The following is a 19,318-nucleotide window of genomic DNA, read 5'->3' on the forward strand; positions in this document are numbered from 1 at the left end:
TTTATGTAAATAATTTATTTATAATTAAAAAAAATATATAAGTTATAAATAAAGTTAAAATAATATTTAATAAATATTTTTAAATAATAAATTTAAGTTTTTATTAATATTATTTAAGTATTAAAATTAAAAAATATAAAAAAAATCGAATTATTTATTTAAATTAATAAAGTTATATTAATAAAATATTTATATTATATAATATAAAAAATTATAAAATAATTAATATTTTAATAAACGTTTTAAAGTTATAATAAATCGAAAAAAGTTATATTTACTTTAAAAATAATAAATAATAATATTAATTTATTATAAATTTATTAATATATTTAATAATAAATATAAAATTTAATATTATTTATATAATATCATATATTAATAAATATTTAATAAATTTTATATTAAAATATTAATAAGTTATAAAAAAGATTTTTTGTTATTTATAAAGTATTAAAAATTTATATTTAATATATTACGATAAATTAAAATTTTTTATAAAATATTTTAATGTTAATTAAACCAATAATATTAATATTTGGAAATTTATTTTTAATTATGTATTTAATTTTAATAATAAAACAATTAATTAATTATTAAAACGTTAAATTAATATAACGTTATTATTTTATAAAATTAAGTATATAAGTTAAATATAAATTATTAAAAAAATTATTTAATTTTAAAAATTATTTAAAAAATTTAATATAAATTTAAAAAAAAATAAAAATAATATTATAATTAAAATTAAATTTTATATAATTATTATTTATTATAATAATTAAAATATTATTATATTAATTAAAAATTTAAAAAATTATAATAAAATTAAATATATTAATATTTAATAATATTTTATTAAAAAAAAATAGTAAAAAAAATAATATAATTAAAATATATTTTAATAAGTTAAATAATAATAAACGGTTTAATTAAACTATTTTTTCGAAAGATTTTTTAAAGGTTTCGAAAAATATTAAAATTTATTTCGATATTTGGTAATTATGTTTAAAACGAAAAAAAAAAATTATTAAAGTTATTTAAAATTAATAATAAAATAAAAATATTAAACGATATAAAATATTAATAAAAATGTTTTAAAAAGTTAATAAAAATATTAAAATAATAAAATTAATGGAAATATATTAAAGTTATAAAATTAACGAAAATATTAAAACTGTAAAAATATAAAATTAAAAAAAAAATATAAATAAAATTATTTAAGTATTTAATTTACGAAAGTATAATATATTATGCTTAAAAAAAGTAAAAAATTAATAATTAAAAGTAACGTTAAAGTTTAAAATATATAATAAATAATTTAAAACCAATATTAATTTTTTTAATAAATTTTAAATAAAAATGTTAAAATAAATGGTTAAAAAATTATTTTTAAATATAATATATAATATTTTAACATAAAATATATATATAAAAAAAACTTTTTTTTTTATTTATATAGTTAGTAGATTAAGTTAATATATAATTATAACTTATATATCGTATTTTCTAGCATAAGACATTTACCATGGCGTTGCGAACAACCTGCAGCCGCTCCAAGCTCATGGCAAGAATATCGACAGCTCTGAACGTGACATTCTTCTCAAAGGAAGACATTGTTAATTTGCTGTGACAAGTAATGTCTTTCTTTCCCAGCTCAATAAATCGGCCATAAGGTGCAATGCACTCCCAGGATGCTGCTAGGCCCTCTCCACAGAGGGAGTTGAGAATGACATCCGCTCCAGCACCCCCTGTAAGTCGTTTGATGCCGCTGCAGAAGGCTATCTCGCGGCTTGAGAATATGTGTCCAGCTGGGATCCTATAGCGGTCTATGAGGAATTGCTTCTTCTTCTCGGTGCTGACGGTTGTGAATATCACGGCACCCAGGTGAAGAGCCACTTGGATGGCAGCTTGCCCTGTAGCTCCGGCGCCGTTGTGTATTAGAACAGTCTCTGTAGGGCTTAGCCTGGCTACTTCTTTTAGTGAGTGCCAGGAAGTCGCAAAGTTGAATGGGATGGCTGCGGCGGTTGAGAAGGACATGCTGTCAGGGATACGGACGGCGGACCGACAATCAACACGGGCGAAGCTCTTGAAGCTATCGAGACACACAGCAGCTACACGTGTGCCTACGACGAGGTCTTCACAGTGCTCCCCGCATCTTGTCACAATTCCTGCGCATTCTGTGCCGGCGGTACGCTGGTTCAACCGGCCCTGGGCGATCAAGACGCCGCGGAAGCTGACGCCGGCACTCATGACGCGGATCTCAATCTCGTATGGCTTCAACTCGGCAGAACTCCCAACGTTGTCCTCAACAAAGTGTAGGCTGTTGAGAAGCCCTGGCGTGCCAATGTCTAGGCGGAGTGGAATGCCGCCTCCAAACGTTGCCTGTCGCCTCTGATGCGCGACTTGATGCTCATGAAGTCTTGTGTTCATTCGATTGGCTGAGGTGAGACGTGGAATATGGAGCAGTCCATGGTCCTCAACGTACTCGATGTCTATCTCTTCAGAGATAACCGTCAGCCTTGCTAACTGTAGGATAAATTCCCTTCTGCGGCTGTTGATGCATCCATCCGTCTCCAGCGCGAGAGAGACAAGAGTGACTCCTATAAGCTCTGACTGTAAGACTCTCAGCAAGCCATCGACGATGTGGTGATTTGGGTCTGGAGAACGGAAGCCACCTCCCCTATTTACCCAAATAAGTCGAGGTGAACATGTTAGGAGTTTTTGAAGAATGCCAAAGAGCTCCGGACTGATGTTAAGCCACACGGGGTCATGAAGCTCCAGTAAACTGATAACCACCGTGTCTGGACCTGGTGAGATATTCCGGGCCTGGTCTAGAGATGCGAGCTGAGCTGATAGGCCTTTGGCCTCGGCACCGCTCTTGACTTCATTTGCTTGAACCTGCTGCGCCTGATCCGGGCCATGAAGGATGACAAGACTAGTCTTTTCTGCCGTTGTTGCCGGGGTTTGCGGAAGCCTCGTCGAGATTATGACGCTGTATGCATGGTATATCGGATGTTTAAAATCATCTAGCTCTATCTCACTTCCCGAGAAGCCGGTCTTGAGAAGGAGTTCATTCCATTGCCTTTTGTCCATGCATGGACTATCTTGACGGTACTCTTCCGAGCCTTGGTGGTGTTTTTGTTAGCCCGAGTCATCACGACAATTTGACAAGCCACATACCAGACCACCAGCTTTCTAGAAGACCAAAGATGAATCCTGTAGGGATAGCACCGGGTCCGACGTTTTCTAATAGAATAAGCTTGCCTCCACTGGCTAGTGTTAGCTAACATCAATTCCCAGCAGCGTGAACAAGAGTCTGACTCACGGCCGAAGTAGTTTATTCAAGTTCTTCAATGCCATTGTCATGTCCGATGTGGTGTAGGAGATCTGATAATTAGCATCCTATCAAATATGTGTGTGGGGGCTCGTATAACACGCAGCATGGAGCAGAAAATGACATCGTAAGTTCCGTCCTCGAAGCCTTGGGCCTGCGTATCAAGCTCGATGTCGAAGGTCTTGGGTTGCATTCTTTGGTATGAATTTTTGTCTGGAGGTCCGTCAACACAGAGGCCAGAGTTATAAGATGAGACATCGGCATAGTCAAATTGACCGTAACGCGGACTATTACTGCCATCTTCATAATTCACTAGTGTGTTCATAAGCTGATCAGTCATGGCAGTAGACCCAACTCCCAACTGCAGGAACTTGGCTGCCAGGTTCTTGTGCACATAGACATCAATGTAATTGCCGAGTTTCTTGAGACACTTCATCTCTTGGCACTGTAAGCTGTTAATCTCTTGAAGATGCCCAAGTTGAGAACATAGGCTAGTAGGCAACATAATGCTGTAGCTGAGTGGAGCCATGGGATACTATAGGCAGGTTGAAAAGATCTCATATGTCACGCGGAATCTTAACCTTGTCTCCCTCGAAAGGGGTAGTTTAAATGTCTTCCACATACTCTTAGGTGACTAGCTATTCGATTTTCTACCTAGATACCCTGCACGCTCACTAGACGTAAACGAATTCATCACCATCGCGAAAACCCCTAACTAGAATGAATTCCCAATACGCCGACCTGATAACCGTCCCAAACCAGTAAATATTGCTTAGATTATTTACTTTACATATGTGTCTGTAATTGCAAAGGGCAATCGCGTGTATTCTTTGCTTTTCTATCCGCGTTTTACGAACTACAGTTCCAGGTTCTTTCAACGAATAGGCATGTATTCATTGTTTACAACAATATTTTAGCTTTATGCTCATTCCATTATCCGGATTAAATATCTCTTTAGCTGGGACGAAATACAACCGGCTTTTTGCGGATGGCTAATAATACAGTTGTTTTCTTAAGATTAAAACTTTGAAACTGTATTGTTACAGTAATTGATTAGTATATTAATTGAACCAGACATCGCAAGTTAAACCCTTTATATGCAGAAATTTAAACTCGCCAAACTTGAAATATCATACAGATAGGTCTTCTCATAAAGTGTGTTCACATCTTCTGGATCAACATCTACATATTTACCGCGTTATAAATCGTCCAGATACCTTTCTCGAATTTACGTTTCCCAAAGAATTTGGTTAAACTGCCATCATTTTCTCGACCCTTATTTAGATAGGTAATTATATCCTACATTATGCCGTCCTCCACTATCAGTACCATCCAATCGGCCCCATCCGTTAATGGAAGCTATTTCCTATCCCTACCGTATGATATTCGGTTACGGATTTACGAAATTATATACTACCGCTTTGAACTTCAGGACTTCTTAATAAAGTATTGGTCCGACTTTGACTACCATCACCCAGAAAAGCGGACTGCTTTACTGCATACTTGCAGGCAAACACGCAATGAAGTGTTGCCGATATTCTTTAGAAAAGTATGTATTGGTGACTTCCGTGAATATTGGTGCAAGTTTCTCCAATTAATGGGTCCCCAAAACATCTCATTCGTTAAGAATCTAACTATAGAATACCTATGCACACCGGATAGCGAGTTATCTGCATTCAATAGTCACGAGTACGGATACGAGGAGACATGTAATGGTTGGTATTCCAAGAAATCACTTAAAGAGGATGATAGATGGGCGAACGTATTCGAGTACTTCAAAGAAGCCCGGCCTACATTACAGCTCTTAGCAATACACCTGCAGCCATGCGCAGGTTATGATGACGGTTGGAGACCTATGGATGAAGAAGAACAGGAGCTTAAGGATATGATACGAAGGAGGATGACCAATCGCCGTCGACATAGACGCTGCCGCGTTTTCAAGGACATGAATATCCAGAAGCATATATTATTCTTCAGCAACGCTAGAAAAATTCTCTTGTATGGGCAATTTAATCCTCTATTGTCTTTATTACTCCACAGAGAACACGGTTCTATCGTCAAGCGATCATCGAACCGGAAAAATAGCAAAAATGACTATTGCTATTTGGAGAACCTTAATCCGGAATACCTCGTAAATTTGGAGAATTTCACAGAGTCAGAAAAGATGAAGGGCGTTTATTACGAAAATGTGGAAGAAAAGCCACAAGAGAAAAAAGCATCATCAGAGTTTGAGGAGCCGGACCCGGAGCTGGAGTGGAAGCCGGAGTCAGAGGGGGAGGAGGAGCAGTCAGAACCGGAGTCAGAAATGGAGAGTGCTAAGCTCGGAATACATCAGTTTCTTGACAAGGAAGACGATGAGCTCGACAGATGGGATTTTCCTGACATGCCGTTTTTACGGGAAGTTGTTCCGCGTATAACGCAGGCCTCACCAGTAACAGGTAATGCCTAATATCACAGTAACCAAATGCTAGCATACCTACCTAAAGGTTAGGTATCTACTTCTTAGAGTAAATCTTTACAACTACCTAGGTAACACAAATACTACCAGCAATAAACGCAGCGGTAGTATTAAATAAATTAAATAAAAAGTTTACATTTAATCGAACTTACGAGAACTATCGTATAATTGTTTTGCTTCTATATCTAAAGAAGTATAGATGATTAAGAAAGAGCGCATCCGTTCCACCACCTTGTTGATATATCGTGCATGGGTCATTAAGCTCGTACCTATGAACATATTCGGCTGTCGATAGCTTGCACGAACCGTAACAATCACCTTTTCATGGTAAATACAGAAGTGAAAAGCACAATCTCTAAGAAAAATCAAATTGTAGCTCCATTTTAACTGCCGGGGCAGCAATCAGGTAAAGCTGCCTATCACCGCATCAATTAGGGGTAAGCCGGATAATAAGCCTTCAGCCGCGGAATTTCATAAACCCAATCCCAGCCCTCTCTAAACTGTGTAAGAGCAATGAATTTATTGTCGTCTTTTAGTAGCACTCGACATTCAGCGCAACTCACCGAAGATATATATATATATATATATATATATACAAGTCGAGTTTGAAATGGGAAATAAATTGCGATCTACTGTGGCGGCCGTAGTTGGCAACAGTCTTTGTGCGTGCCATCCCGCCAGCAGGTCACAATACGCCGCTGTGCTCCGCGACTTCGGAGGCCCCAAACACCGCCGAGGCTCAACTGGCTAATATGACCTGCGATACAAATTGTAAGTGTCAGAATATAAGTTGAAATAATAGATTTCATACTTACGATTTTAGCTTCTGACCAATATTTAGAGGAGTGCACCGCACCGGGTACTACTCTGTCGATATACCAATATTGGCATGACGACTTGCCGCCAGATGCTCTTGAGAATCCCATTCCGTCCGGAACACCAAAACCTTTGCAATTTTAATTATATTAGATACTTTAACCTTCAACATGGCGAATGGAAATTCCAGTTTAAGTGCTGTGCTAGCTGGGGTCGTAGGTTATTGAAAACTCATCCGCTTCCGGCTACGCCCCAGAATCTTTTAGAGGTAAAAGTATCAACATCACCGATAATGTATTTAAATCATGAAAGCTAGTTGTATACCCATTTATGAATTAGGAATATATATTATATGAAGAATATTCTAACTTAACACTCTTAGTCTTGGTACCTATTTAAGCAGCAACATAAATCTTAGAAAAACTTCCTGCTCTTTCGGTGCCTCATATGTATTAAGCTTCAATGACAAACTCGCCTAAAATGGTGTTAATAACTTTTGGGTATTAATAAACGAAACCGCCCCCTAATAGAATTTAAGCCACCTTTTATAATACTCAGAAAATAGAGTGTATCAAATTTGATATTCGGCTTGCTAGTGACGAGTGAGACCCCCCAGTGCGGTCGCTGCGCCCCGACTCGCTAGAACGCCTCCGTTCTTGTATCTCGGTCACAAACTTTGGCCACGTGTTAGTCAAGACTAAGTACTTGATATGCTTCTGCGCGCTGTCGAACACAGTAGCATCGAAGGCATCGGATATCTCGCCCGCATACTGTATTCTACCAGCCACCTCCGACAGCTCGATCCAATCATCGCCACTACGTCCTTGCTCCTTAGCGGACCCGTCGACCGCAAATGGCGTGGCTGGATCAACACGTGCTTCGCCGCACTACAGTTGTAATTGTTAGCAGTTAATAATTTTTCCAATGATGGATGGAGTAGGGGTCGAAGGTATGCTTTAGGGGTGCGTGTCTATGACGCCCGAATAAGGAGAGAATAATTTTTTGAATAGCGCATACCAATATTCGCGCCGGACTTTCGAAAATGGATTCAAGGCGCTTGAGATCCTGCGATGAGAGATTTAGGGGGAATTCGGCGTCTCGGGGGCTAATGAAGCTTGTGTAAATAACCAGCGCACGAGTAAATACGTCGCGAATCTGGTCTTCGTTTGTAGCATCAGGCCATGATGATTTCCAGGAAGCCACTCGTGTCAAGAACGCAATATTCTCTCCTGAGAAATCCCTCAATGCCGAAAACTCCTGTAGCGGACCCGGATTCTCGTTTAATACGTGGTCAAGCGCGTTCATGGTGAATAGTCGGTCGCCCATTTCTGGGTCTAGGAGTTCCAGCGCGAGGCCCTTTTCCATATGCGAGGCAGATTTCCATTGCACAGTTGTGGAGGTTCTAAGGGTTGTCTGCGACGCAGTGTCCCACATTGCATTTGACTCGGCTGCCCGCTTGCGTAGGCTACGATGCCTCAGGACTAACCAACAAGGAACGAAAACAGCAAAGATTTCAAACATCGTAACGGAAAGATGAATCCTACGCTCGTCAGTAATCTAATATCACGACTTCCAATTTCGGGCCGCTTACCATTCACTTGAAGAAAAATACTTATTGACCGGAGCGAAGGCAGGCACATACATCGATATAAGCCACAGCGGTGTAGCGTGAAGACTGAGGGATTATTAGTAAATAAGAAGCCTATTTGCGACACAAAGACGACCAACTTGGAGAGACAGCATCCTATCGTCTGGAAACGCCAGCCCAGCGTATCTCGAATGCCCCAAGCCTTCCATATCATGATGGGTGCTATCTAGTTAGGTTAATATTAGAGTCTATCCGAGTTATATATTTAATAAACTCACTATCCATGTCCATATAACTTGCCAGAGAGCAGTTGGCCACCACTCCCATCCACGGCTTAGTTCTACTATATGTACGTCGAGCGGGGCGTCAGAAAGCCCTGTACCAGCAATACCGAATGCAGGATGGTATTTACTACACATGCCAACTGTAAGAAGAATCTAACAAAATATTTAGCATTAAGTTGTTCGGTTTTTCGAGGAAAATGAGCGTAAAACATACCTGGACTATTATACCCAGGCCGATATAAATCAAGATCCTCGTTGGGTAATCCAAGTTTCTCAGGCGGCAAAGCCATGAAGTACTTGCTCCATTACAGCCCGGCTTCTTTTGAAAGTCGGCCGATTCCGTATATCGCTTCTGCATTTTTGCACCATACAAGAAGCGGGTATTGGAGGCATGGAAGGTGGCAACACCTAAAGGAAACCAAATACCCATGAAGAAATATTGCACAGTGTAAGCGACTATGATGGGCATAGTTAACCCGACGGGATACGTAATCTGAGCGAGAATCCAGTACACGTGAAGGAAGGCGATGGCAGTAAGAGATAAGCCTATACCACGGACCTTGAGAATCGGATTACTACGGTTTGCTATTAGAAATACCATGCCGAGAATCAAGAGAAACGTCCATGTTGCGCAGAATGCAACGTAGAACGTGTCCACCCTATCGAAGTTAGGTGGCCTTGTTGGAAGCGAATATATGTCGGGCTGAACTTGATCTGCCATAGTGCGGTAACTCGACGCTCCTCGACTGGCTTTGGACAAAGGACCGAGGAACCGAACTACTGGTCAGTGCGAGGTAGTCCATGGCTCTTGAAGCTATTTAGTACAGACTCCTATAACCTCAGAGACCACGACATTTAGTGAAGAATATCAAGGGATCCAAGATTAATCTTCTCTTCCACATCTGCCAAGCGAATATCAACCTCGAGTCCATACCTTTGTTGGCGTGAAAAGACGCCGATCTTCTAACTATTGTCAATATCATGCCTGGCTGATAAGAGGGAAAAGAAAAACCCGAGACAGGTGCTGACTGGACCCTGCGTTATAAATCAACGGCTTGGTTTTCCCACGCCCGTCTAGACCTTAAATGGCCATCCCAAAAGCAAAAGGGGCTGGATTGGGCTCCCTCTTCACATGTGCTCCTTTACGTAACAACTCCATCTCTTATGTGATCCAGGCTGCAGGTTTACGTATCGGTACGTGTGGCTCCGATGAGAATTTAAGTCTAATAGTATAATGTACTATTGAGCACCGGTGCGGCATCGGCCAGAAGGTAATAGACTTGCAGCATTCCCCCCTTTCACGATGGTCTTACGAGGAGTTGGCCCGCTTATACCTACGCTACGGCGGTCGATATACTACACTCGATCCTTAAAATGCATACTTCGTGACTATATGATCATAATGAAGCAGGATTCAATGTGCATACGATGACGCAGATCCCGTCGAGTTCCCTTCCCCTGGTAAAAGCTGCAGCTGTCAGAACCTAAAACTCAGCTCCCAGTTCCCAAAGGCTGAAATTTTATAATTTCAGAGACATGGGGTAAAAACGCCACCAAATATTGACAATCTGCTGCTCCTGTTGTAAACGCGACTGACGATGCCGGCCGCGAAGAACACCTCTCTACACCCGGTTAACGAAGCAGCCGTGACAAATACCACCGACTCCAGCCAAGACACTTGGCTATATGTAACGTAATTCATTACCTACAGACTCCGGACCCTACCTAGGATAGATACTTTATAATATACGTAAGAAGCCTCGCGGAGGAATGCGGGACAAAATAAACCAAATCATCCAGCGTGTTGTAGTATAAGTCGACCACATGTATCATCAAGTCCGGCGTTAACAAAACGCCGATCCAAGTTTCCTATCTTGGTGGCGAAGACAACGTCTTTCGCGCATCAACGTGCCGTGTCTTAACCCGAGACGCATCGGTCCAATTACCCTTCACATCAATATCTAACGAATGCAACTAGCTGCGATCTTATATCCTGAGGACCCTTAGCTATATCACCCCCATGACGTTGCGAGGGACACCAGAGACAGACAAACATTCTCCATAAAACATATCGTCTACAAGGATATAAACGTCCAATCAGAATAGCATATATAACATTCTCACACCACACACTTTACAAAGAATGCTCTTCTCTATTTCTCGACCAATACAATTTCTTTTGTAATTTTGTCGGTTTTACTATCTCCCTCCATTGGATCTTCGGGTGAACCATAACCGGTTAACCATCGAGCCTTTCCACCCGCATCGTACTACCCCCATCTAACGCGCGTTCGGTCGTCTTTGTATAACACACGTCCACAACTGGTCTATATAGTGCGATCATTAATCAGGTTCCGAATACTCTCTAGTACGCGAACTCTTGGCCGACCAATTCCTCGCTCATCCTCCACAGCAGCTCGGCCTCGATGGGGCTCGTCGCCCAGGCCCTGATCCCGTCCTTCCAGGGGTCGGCTAGGCGGCACCCTAGGAGGTGTGCGCCGTTGTGGGCTGCGGGTATGCATGTATATGTAAGTGCATGTAGGCATATGCAAGTAAGTTCCGCGAGGGAAAGTCTTGGCAAAAGGGATAGATCATATATGTAGGTAGGTAAGGTAGGTAAGGTAGGTAGCTATGTATGTATAAACAGGGACGGTTGGTAACCACTTACCCGTGATCTCCGGGTCGAATGCAGCGTACACGTAGGTGGCTGTACCCTCATCTATGGTTTGAAAGTCGCGGTCTTGCTTCCAGCCCCCGGCGAGGCCCAGTAGACGAGACGTTTTGGCTAGAATACCCCTCAGCGTTAGATTTGTCAGGAACTAGAGAGGGGTACTCGGAGCAGCACGTTGGCCTCCGGGAGGTGAGCTGCTTACCTAAATCTGCAAAGGAGCGTTTCCAGTCGAGGAATGCTGCAAGATTCGTCTGGACGGTCCCCGGGTTCACGCTGAAAGCATGGAGATTATACCGTGGGCCGAGCTTCTCAGCCAGCGAGAGCGCCATCAGCATGTTAGCAGTCTTGGACTGGCCGTAAGCTATCCAAGTGTGGTAGGTCGATTCATCCTAAGTTGTAGGTTCTATGTTTAGCACTCTACCATGGGTATATCGAGATGGGATCATGATTTCATAATAAAAAGCCTTACTCGAAAGTTTGGGTCTTCAAAACGGATCGGGCTAAGGTTGTGACCATCACTACCGATATTAACGACTCGAGGGGCACCGGACGCCACAAGCTTAGGCATTATCAGGTTTGTAAATAGGAAAGGACCTAGATGGTTGACCGCAAACTGCTTCTCGAAACCGTCTTCGGTGATGGCCCTGGGGATAGCACAAACCCCAGCGTTGTTGACAAGAACGTCGATGTGAGGAACGTCCGACCACTCCATGACGGTGGCGGCGGCGTAGCGTACAGCGGCTTGAGATTCCAGTTCCAGTTTTACCATGCGGACCTTAATATCTGGTGATACTGCAGAAATCTGTTCTGCTGTTTGTTGCATTTTACTAGGACTACGGCCGGCGAGGATTAGCGTAGCAGGACGCATTGGTGCGATGAAGTCGATGAAGGCAGCTCCTAAGCCCATGGGTGATACACCTGTAATTAGTATGACTTTGCCCTCGATGAGGTCGGCATATTGTCTGGCTAGCTCGGTAGCCGTCTTGCGGGCTACGCGGCGCCCGTTGTACTCCTTCTCGACTACAGGTGCTGGCATTTTTCGTGTTTTGGGTAAATATTTATATCAAGTTGTACAAGGCTGAGTCCTTGAATTATAGGATTACACGGGGCTAGATAGATGGTTTTATAAAGATCTCGAGAGACAAAATTAATATATAATACCATTAGGCGAGTACTCGAATGCTACGGCATGTATGTAGTTGATGCTCTCTGGATATTTGATGTCCACCACCAGATTCTACCGGCCCAACAGAAAGGCGCGATTCACGACTTGGCTACAGATGATGATACACAGGTTACGCCATTGAGATTGGAATTTTGAAGTCATAAATGCGACTCGGAAGGAAACTAATGCCGAGAATTACCACATCATTTCTAATATAGCCCAAAAACCACCCTCCCACCTGCGATGATGCAACACGACCGAACAACAAGGACAAGAGATGAGGTATCATTTCCCACTTTTGCCTTCCCTACATAGCCCGTCCAACGAGTCGGAAGCCTGACATCGAGGTATGCCCAGACTTGACCGACGCGGTAATTAAAACTAGAGTACATGTGAATTTCGTCTCATACCTCGCAGTAAACACCCATCCTGTCCTTTACCATCGAACCACAACTCCTAGACGGGCATCACATGAGCCCCAAGTTTTCGTTCAGTCGTTCATCCATTGAAATGCCGGTGCGAGCAAGTAATTGCACCTCCAAAATGAAACCGTCATGAATCGAAAACATACCGTCCCTTGGCGCTTGCCTTTCCCTTCGCCAACCCTTGAAACCATATGTCACCGCATATCGCCACATATCACGATCGCACACTACTGGTAATGCTGCTCATCGTATCGCTAATCTTGCTTCCGATTCCGCCCATCCACTCAGGGACCCATTCCGGTACCTTGAGACTCAGACGGACGCGGCCTTCGACGACCATGTTGATCGCGTTCAGGATCGCGAACGTCGTGCTGCCTAGGGCTCGGAACAACGCCAGCGCCGCGACTGCCCATAGGATAAACGACAGGTAGAAGTTACCACCAACCTCCTTATATCCGTAAGCTTCGCTGACGGCCATGGCGAGAATACAGTTAGCCATCATCCAACTAACAACCATGTATGTTCGTACACTCCGGTAGTAGTCCTCTTGCATCTGCGCCTCCGAGATCGGTGGCGTCGGTACCTCCACGCGGTCCCTAAGATTGCGGAGCGCCTCATCATAGCCCGAATCGATATCCAACTGCTCGCTCGGCATCTCCAGTTCCACAAAGCTACCCTTCCCCACGGCCCCGCCCAGGTCCGTCTTCATGACGTTATCTCCCTTGGTACCCCATGTAACGTCGTGCGTGTTGCAGAAAGCGTACACTTGCAGCGTGCAGATGTAGCTGGGCAATAGTGCAAAATATTGACCCGAACTAGTAATCATATGCCATGGATCCAAGTAGAGAAAGCTCATGAGGAAATACAGCCCAACTGTCGACGCCGTCGACACGATTAGATTCGTAAATGTGTTGTTGCCTAGCGATATCTGGTCTCCCTTGACCGTGTGGATGACGATAAAGATAGTCGCGAAAGTGGTATAGACCATGATAATACTATATATTATCATGGAAGCGAGATAGAGCTTCTTCGCCCCCTGCGGACGATTACCCAACGATATAATGAACTGCATGCTGATTAAGAGCACACATGTGTACCGCAGCACTGTGAAGATGTATAGGGCGATGTTGTGCCCGAAAGGGTCCATGGCGGGATCCGTAAGCCCACCACCGATGAAGTAAAAAGCCAGGTAAAAGTTCGCAAGGGAGAAGAAAGTGAACAAGAGCTGTATGAACTGATAAACAAATTCGATATGAAGGAGCACTTTGCGCGCAATGGTGTGGTCCGTCCTCCATATTTGCTTAAAGTGCACCAGCGAGTACACAGCAGCGAAAAATGCACCATTAAGCCAACGACGTCTCTGAGAGATAAACTCCGGGACAGTATCTAGGGCGCAGGTTAGTTATATCTGCATTTGAGTTTGAATAGATGGGCAGAAACTTACCCGGCACATCCGTCTCGCCCGTACAGCCTTTTACATATTTTAACACCCATCTCTCATTCCTCTTTGCAACCAACTCCCAACACAAGATACGATCCTCAGCTAGATACATATTCGCCGTAAATACGTCAGCATGCTGGCCGTGTAACGTCTCTCCCTTGAAGTATTGGCTAAGAGGTCCATGGCCTGTCTCATCGTTTTGTAATGCGTGGTATCGGTAGGCACTCAGCGCACCGGGTAATACCGTAATATAGCCAAATACAGATTCGAGAGGCTTGTCCAGAATATTAGACATCTTGTACTCAAAATTCTGGGAGGCGACTAGAGGGTTCAGGAGGTTGCTCCCGAGCCTTCCCTTCATCGCTTTGATCTCGCCACAAGCGCCCGCGACGTTTGAATCAGTATCAAACGCTTTCCAAAGATGATACAGAGAGTTTGTGCTGGGTTTTGTTCCAACATCGAGCAAGATGCAAACATTGGGATTCAGGGCTTTCCCAAAGGCGTTGAAAAACCAACGGTGGGAGTTGAGCTTCCGCTGGTTTCTTTCCTTGAGACAGAAAATCATCTGGCAAGGCACGATCCCCTTTTCAGCACCTTTAAACTTAAGGTCCGAGTCTAATGAAACTTGTGTCGTATATTCGTACACATGGGCTTGTACGGCCCTGTGGTTGACGAAGTTCTTGGCGATGCCGTGCTGATAAACACCCATCGCGGCCAACGCATCTAGCGTTCTCGGATGAACTTTTTCTCGTCCATCCGACACGATACAGACGACGATTTTATGCCATCCGTTCTCTCCCCATGTGCGGGACTTGTTGCGGCCGCAGAAGTGGCTTACGTTTTTCATGATGGCGTGCATCGTGCGGGTGAAGTCAACCTCATTCTCATTATACATGGTAACACAGATGAAAAGTTCTGTTTCCCGAGCTGTCCGGCCGATATTTTGTCTTAACTTGTATCCCTTTTCCACGAAATCGTCTGGATCACAGGTCACGGCCGTATATCGCATGTGAGTGAACTCGACTTGGTCGCGGCGAGGCAGAAAGCTGTACAAGATAGTGGGAATCTTACACTCGAGAATCAGCTCACCGTTAATCAGCTGCACCTCCTTTTTTGAAGTGAGAGGGGCGCGGACGCCACGGCGCTCTTGTCTTCCTTCCGGCGCAGAACCATAATGCTCGACTTTCTCGTCTAGAGGCGCTTGCGAGTCTTCCTCACTAAGGGTGACTTGCGATTGCCCAGCATACGAGTCGTGGTATGGATACGCGCCACTGATATCCGATTCTTCGGGCCCGAATACATCATCGTTGACACCATCCAGAGGAATATTTACTGTCGCATCATCCGCCGTATAGCGAGAGTCTCGAGCTCCGAACAGTGGAGCACGAGGTAGTGGTCTGCGAGGGCTTCCTCCATATCTTGACGATGGTGTTCCCGGCCTGGGACTACCATTAATATCTGCTGGTTCGTACTGCATACTTGAGGGTGGTGGTCGTGTGTAATCGGTGAATCCGGACATCCTCGAGGATGGAGTCCAAGGTCGAGGAGGACTTGTATCTCGCGATCGATATTCCTCATATACAGAATCTACCGGCGCAAGATGAGGCGGGTCGAGGATGGAGGACCCTCGAGAATGTGTTGATCTGATCGATGATTGGTACGTTCGGCGAGGCGATGGTCGAATACTATTAAGTGTCTTTGGTGAGCCATTATTATCAGGGTTGATGGGGTCACTCGGGGGGCTGTTGTCTCCATTGGGTGATTTCTTCTTGAGAAGAGAACTTCTTCTTAGCGACGGCCCTTCCGGAATCGTCGGTAGATCCTGCTTGAACTCGCCTTGGGGTTCATGAAAGGGCCTCTTCTTTTTCTGTAACTTTACAGTGGCAGTGCGCTTCTGAGCTGATTTGCGCTTGAGCGACGCGTCACCTGCTGGTGAAGGGGACTATTCTCCACCAGGAGGGGCAGTCGGCGCATGAGCTTCCTCTTGCTTTCTGAGCTCGTCCAAGTGCTCCGGGGTTGATATTCTGACCCGTTTCTTTACTTTCGCATCCTTTTTGGGAGCTAGTGGGAGAGGGACAAGAGTTGGGGACATTGGTGCATCTGTCACGGTTGGAGGCACATACGGTCGAGATTCCGGTAGTGGTTCTTCCATAGATGTCAGTAATCTGACTGCTGCTGGGTTTCCTCCCGACCCGTGCGTAATGTGATCATGATCGTCGTCGTAGTTGGGTAACGCGTATGACGGTCGAGGGGGAGTTCCGTCCATCGCGAAGTATTATCGGCCAAAATGCCGAGTGGATTGCTTTTAAGACAACTCGTTGGTATGAGTGTTGTTGATTGGAATGCCAGCTGTAATACCTAAAATATTTCCTCCTTAAATTAATTAATTTGGATAGATAGCGAATTCGTTTCGTTGGATTGGCGTAGAGGGTATCACTAATTGAAAAAGTATAAACGTCAACAAAGTACACAAAATGTCCAATCTTTAAAATAGGTATCGCGAATTGAGTTTCAAGGTGTCACAAGGTGTAAGTTCGAGTTGATCCACGGTGGGGAGCTATGTAGCTCGTAAAGGCCCTCGAAGGCAGCCTTAACAAGACCTTTGTTTTTTGGGGATGCGCCATCGTTTGTGCGTTGCCCAGCAACGAATCAGCCTGCGCCCCAATTCCCCACGTCAAACGGTAACCTGAATCTTCGATAGCGCAGCGCTTAATCTTGACGTACAGACGTACCGCTCGTACCTTGCAGCTTTGCAGCTTTGCAGCTTATGTATTTTTAACAGGCCTTTCCAGATTCTCCTTAAATCCGGATTTCGGCGAATTTATTCCTCGCACGAATATCCACCACTATACCTCTACAACCCAAGTAGACACGTAATTCGCCTATACTATATTGGCAGACATAATCCATCCAAGCCGGACTTACAAAATATTGGCTATTTTAGGTAAGATCTTGTCGGGCTGCTCATAAGATGATCATGAGTAAAACCAAAGACGATATGGTTCGAGTCAAGTAAATATTTTGTAGTAGTGCTTTAGACCACTCCCTCACATGCCCCATATCTGTTTCCAGCTGTTTTCGTCGCTCCCAAGAGGTGCCTCGGATATACCGAATCTGGCAGGTTGTTCTGAATTGGCTTCAGGCAGACATATCCACTCCCTGGTGCAGTCCGGGATCTCTTCTCTAATATGACTAATGCATATTAGAGCTTGGTTATTGTTTAGACCTCCGAATTTAACAGTGCCCGACTTCGATGCCTCGCTTTGGACCACAATCTCGGAGCCGTCTTCGCGTTTCGAATAGGTCTTTTCCTCTCCATGCTCGAGGAAGAGTAGACAGCGATTCCGGACGCCGTCGTCCATACCACTGCACGCCTCGTCTAAGACGACAATGTCTGGGTTCTTAATAATGGCTCGTAGGAAGAGGGCGACTCGCTGCGCCGAGAAAGACAATTCTCCAAACATGTAGTGGTCTGCCCATTGCAAATCGGTGGCCTCCTGCGCACCATCGGACGTAAGCTTTGAGTGTCTTACAAAAGCTGGGTTCAACTCAGCCTCAAACCATCGTAAGCAAGCCTTGACCTTTTCTGCGGATTGGCTGTCGAGCTTAGCTTTTGAGCGAAACGTGTCTGCCCACGCATTTTCAACTACTTGTTTAACCGTGAGATTCCGGGGCATGTGTTGGTGGATCTCAGGGCTTGAGTGTCCAATTCGTGATTGTATATCCCAGAAAGTTAGAGGCAGTTCACCGGATCCGGGCTCTGGCAGTCTGCTTTTACCGAAGAGCTTTATGGGAAGTGAATAAGTTTGAGGATGATCAGAGCAGATGAGGGAAACAATTGTTGTTTTGCCCGAACCGTTGGGTCCAAATACACCCCACCGTTCTCCTCTTCGGACAGTCCATATAAGGCCTTCCCGTTCTTCACCGTCTATTTGCTGCTTCCAATTTCCAAGTGCGACTTTACCCCGATACTGCACCTTACACCCATCCATCTCCACAAGAGGCTCTCCAATATTCCTTGGTACGCCAGTATCTCGAACAATTGATGATTTATCACCTTTCGAGGCATCTTCACCCATTAGCGGTTCGCCTTGGATTCCTTTGGCAGTTAGTGTTCTACCCGTATGCACAAGACCGTGAACCGGTAGATTTTCGTCCTCTTTCGAAGATCCGTTCCATATACTCCGAACGTAGCCCCTCAATTCTTCTAACACAGCATCCTTCTCGCCTATTGCTCCTACCTGGCAGTCACCTCTTAAATAAATCAGGTGGGTGATCCAATCGGGAATTGGGTCTTGCGGTCTGGCACTTAATACCAACCTTGGGCTAGCCTTACTCGACAACCCGTGCAAAAGCGGACTTAACCCGGCTACTGTAGGCGGGTCCAGGCCCATAAACGGCTCGTCGAGTAACAGCACTTCTGGTGCGGTGAGAAGAGCCCTGGCAATTCGAGCTCTTCTTCCTTGACCGTTGCTCAGAAACGTAACGGGAAGATCTAGCAGCGGAGAAAGCTTCAAGTCTCTTACCACTCGGTCCAGTAAGGCCGGGTCTAGCTCATCTTCGGACGATGGTTTTAACGGGTTAAGCTCGGTGTTACCCAGTAGGAAGTCCCTAAGGGAGAAATCGGTATTTTCGCGTTTGGACTCATAACGAGCGGACAGGTAGGCCGAGGTTGTGACGCTAGAATTGAAGCCGTCATTATTGAAGCCTACATACCGAATAGCCTTATGCGGCACTCTCAACCGGTGAGGTACTGCTTCCGTAGATAGATAAGGATAGCTCCGTGCAGTTGGAGGGAAGCAGAGGTGACTTCCTTTAAGGAGTTCCAGGAAGGTTGTTTTTCCACTGAGGGACGGACCAACTACATACCAATGCGTCGGTGGCTCCGTAGCAGACGGGAGTGTGAAATTCAAATTTCTAAACAGGGCCGGATTCGGATGTATGGAGCTCGCCCCTGGATGATGGCGGTAAAAAGTGCCGTTTGTAATATTTATTACCGGGGGACGACCTGAAGGGAAACGCATTATTTCAATTAGATCATTATATAGCTTCTCAACAATTATAAAGCTGAGTTTGTTGCATCTGCGTAAGCTAGTGAGTCAACTCTTCAACCCATATCAAAATGCCTAAATGCTT

General features: G+C 44.0%; 5 protein-coding genes across 5 annotated transcripts; 1 reads left to right on the forward strand and 4 right to left on the reverse strand.

The window, feature by feature from the left end:
- Window positions 1–4,931: 4,931 nt before the first annotated feature.
- On the forward strand, window positions 4,932–6,752 carry F4817DRAFT_318830 (uncharacterized protein; the record flags this gene model as incomplete). The annotated part of the gene is made up of 3 exons (XM_049300974.1): window positions 4,932–5,765; window positions 6,440–6,563; window positions 6,616–6,752. 3 exons carry the CDS (start codon window positions 4,932–4,934, stop codon window positions 6,750–6,752), a joined length of 1,095 nt encoding a protein of 364 aa, XP_049156090.1.
- Window positions 6,753–6,935: 183 nt separating this feature from the next.
- Window positions 6,936–9,545, reverse strand: F4817DRAFT_346746 (uncharacterized protein). The gene is made up of 6 exons (XM_049304454.1): window positions 8,695–9,545; window positions 8,475–8,633; window positions 8,337–8,422; window positions 8,200–8,283; window positions 7,626–8,148; window positions 6,936–7,495 (listed from the first exon to the last, which is right to left on the reverse strand). The coding sequence occupies exons 1-6, from the start codon at window positions 9,199–9,201 to the stop codon at window positions 7,163–7,165; spliced, it is 1,692 nt and encodes a 563-aa protein (XP_049156091.1). The 5' UTR covers window positions 9,202–9,545; the 3' UTR covers window positions 6,936–7,162.
- A 641-nt stretch (window positions 9,546–10,186) lies between these two features.
- On the reverse strand, window positions 10,187–12,271 carry F4817DRAFT_346747 (putative short-chain dehydrogenase). Its single transcript, XM_049304455.1, has 4 exons — window positions 11,621–12,271; window positions 11,354–11,540; window positions 11,149–11,265; window positions 10,187–10,988 (listed from the first exon to the last, which is right to left on the reverse strand). Exons 1-4 carry the CDS (start codon window positions 12,185–12,187, stop codon window positions 10,846–10,848), a joined length of 1,014 nt encoding a protein of 337 aa, XP_049156092.1. The 5' UTR covers window positions 12,188–12,271; the 3' UTR covers window positions 10,187–10,845.
- Window positions 12,272–12,831: 560 nt separating this feature from the next.
- On the reverse strand, window positions 12,832–16,866 carry F4817DRAFT_219647 (glycosyltransferase family 2 protein). The gene is made up of 4 exons (XM_049298795.1): window positions 16,541–16,866; window positions 16,306–16,484; window positions 14,186–15,867; window positions 12,832–14,127 (listed from the first exon to the last, which is right to left on the reverse strand). Exons 2-4 carry the CDS (start codon window positions 16,446–16,448, stop codon window positions 12,956–12,958), a joined length of 2,997 nt encoding a protein of 998 aa, XP_049156093.1. The 5' UTR covers window positions 16,449–16,484; window positions 16,541–16,866; the 3' UTR covers window positions 12,832–12,955.
- Window positions 16,569–19,314, reverse strand: F4817DRAFT_346749 (P-loop containing nucleoside triphosphate hydrolase protein). Its single transcript, XM_049304456.1, has one exon. The coding sequence runs from the start codon at window positions 19,204–19,206 to the stop codon at window positions 17,230–17,232; it is 1,977 nt and encodes a 658-aa protein (XP_049156094.1). The 5' UTR covers window positions 19,207–19,314; the 3' UTR covers window positions 16,569–17,229.
- Window positions 19,315–19,318: the final 4 nt, after the last annotated feature.

Source organism: Daldinia loculata, assembly GCF_022478755.1.
Source record: "Daldinia loculata strain CBS 113971 unplaced genomic scaffold F4817scaffold_51, whole genome shotgun sequence".
In the NCBI taxonomy this organism is placed as follows: Eukaryota; Fungi; Ascomycota; class Sordariomycetes; order Xylariales; family Hypoxylaceae; genus Daldinia; species Daldinia loculata.

Coding starts and splice junctions, on each gene's coding strand:
- F4817DRAFT_346746 (XM_049304454.1), bottom strand. CDS start 9,201: ATGGCAGATCAAGTTCAGCCCGACATATATTCGCTTCCAACAAGGCCA. Junction 8,634..8,694: donor GCCTGGGTATAATAGTCCAG/GTATGTTTTACG, acceptor ATATTTTGTTAG/ATTCTTCTTACAGTTGGCAT. Junction 8,149..8,199: donor TATTTTTCTTCAAGTGAATG/GTAAGCGGCCCG, acceptor TGACGAGCGTAG/GATTCATCTTTCCGTTACGA.
- F4817DRAFT_346747 (XM_049304455.1), bottom strand. CDS start 12,187: ATGCCAGCACCTGTAGTCGAGAAGGAGTACAACGGGCGCCGCGTAGCC. Junction 11,541..11,620: donor TTGAAGACCCAAACTTTCGA/GTAAGGCTTTTT, acceptor CCTACAACTTAG/GATGAATCGACCTACCACAC. Junction 11,266..11,353: donor ACGCTCCTTTGCAGATTTAG/GTAAGCAGCTCA, acceptor GGGGTATTCTAG/CCAAAACGTCTCGTCTACTG.
- F4817DRAFT_219647 (XM_049298795.1), bottom strand. CDS start 16,448: ATGGACGGAACTCCCCCTCGACCGTCATACGCGTTACCCAACTACGAC. Junction 15,868..16,305: donor CCACTACCGGAATCTCGACC/GTATGTGCCTCC, acceptor GACACTTAATAG/TATTCGACCATCGCCTCGCC. Junction 14,128..14,185: donor GGGCGAGACGGATGTGCCGG/GTAAGTTTCTGC, acceptor CCTGCGCCCTAG/ATACTGTCCCGGAGTTTATC.
- F4817DRAFT_346749 (XM_049304456.1), bottom strand. CDS start 19,206: ATGCGTTTCCCTTCAGGTCGTCCCCCGGTAATAAATATTACAAACGGC.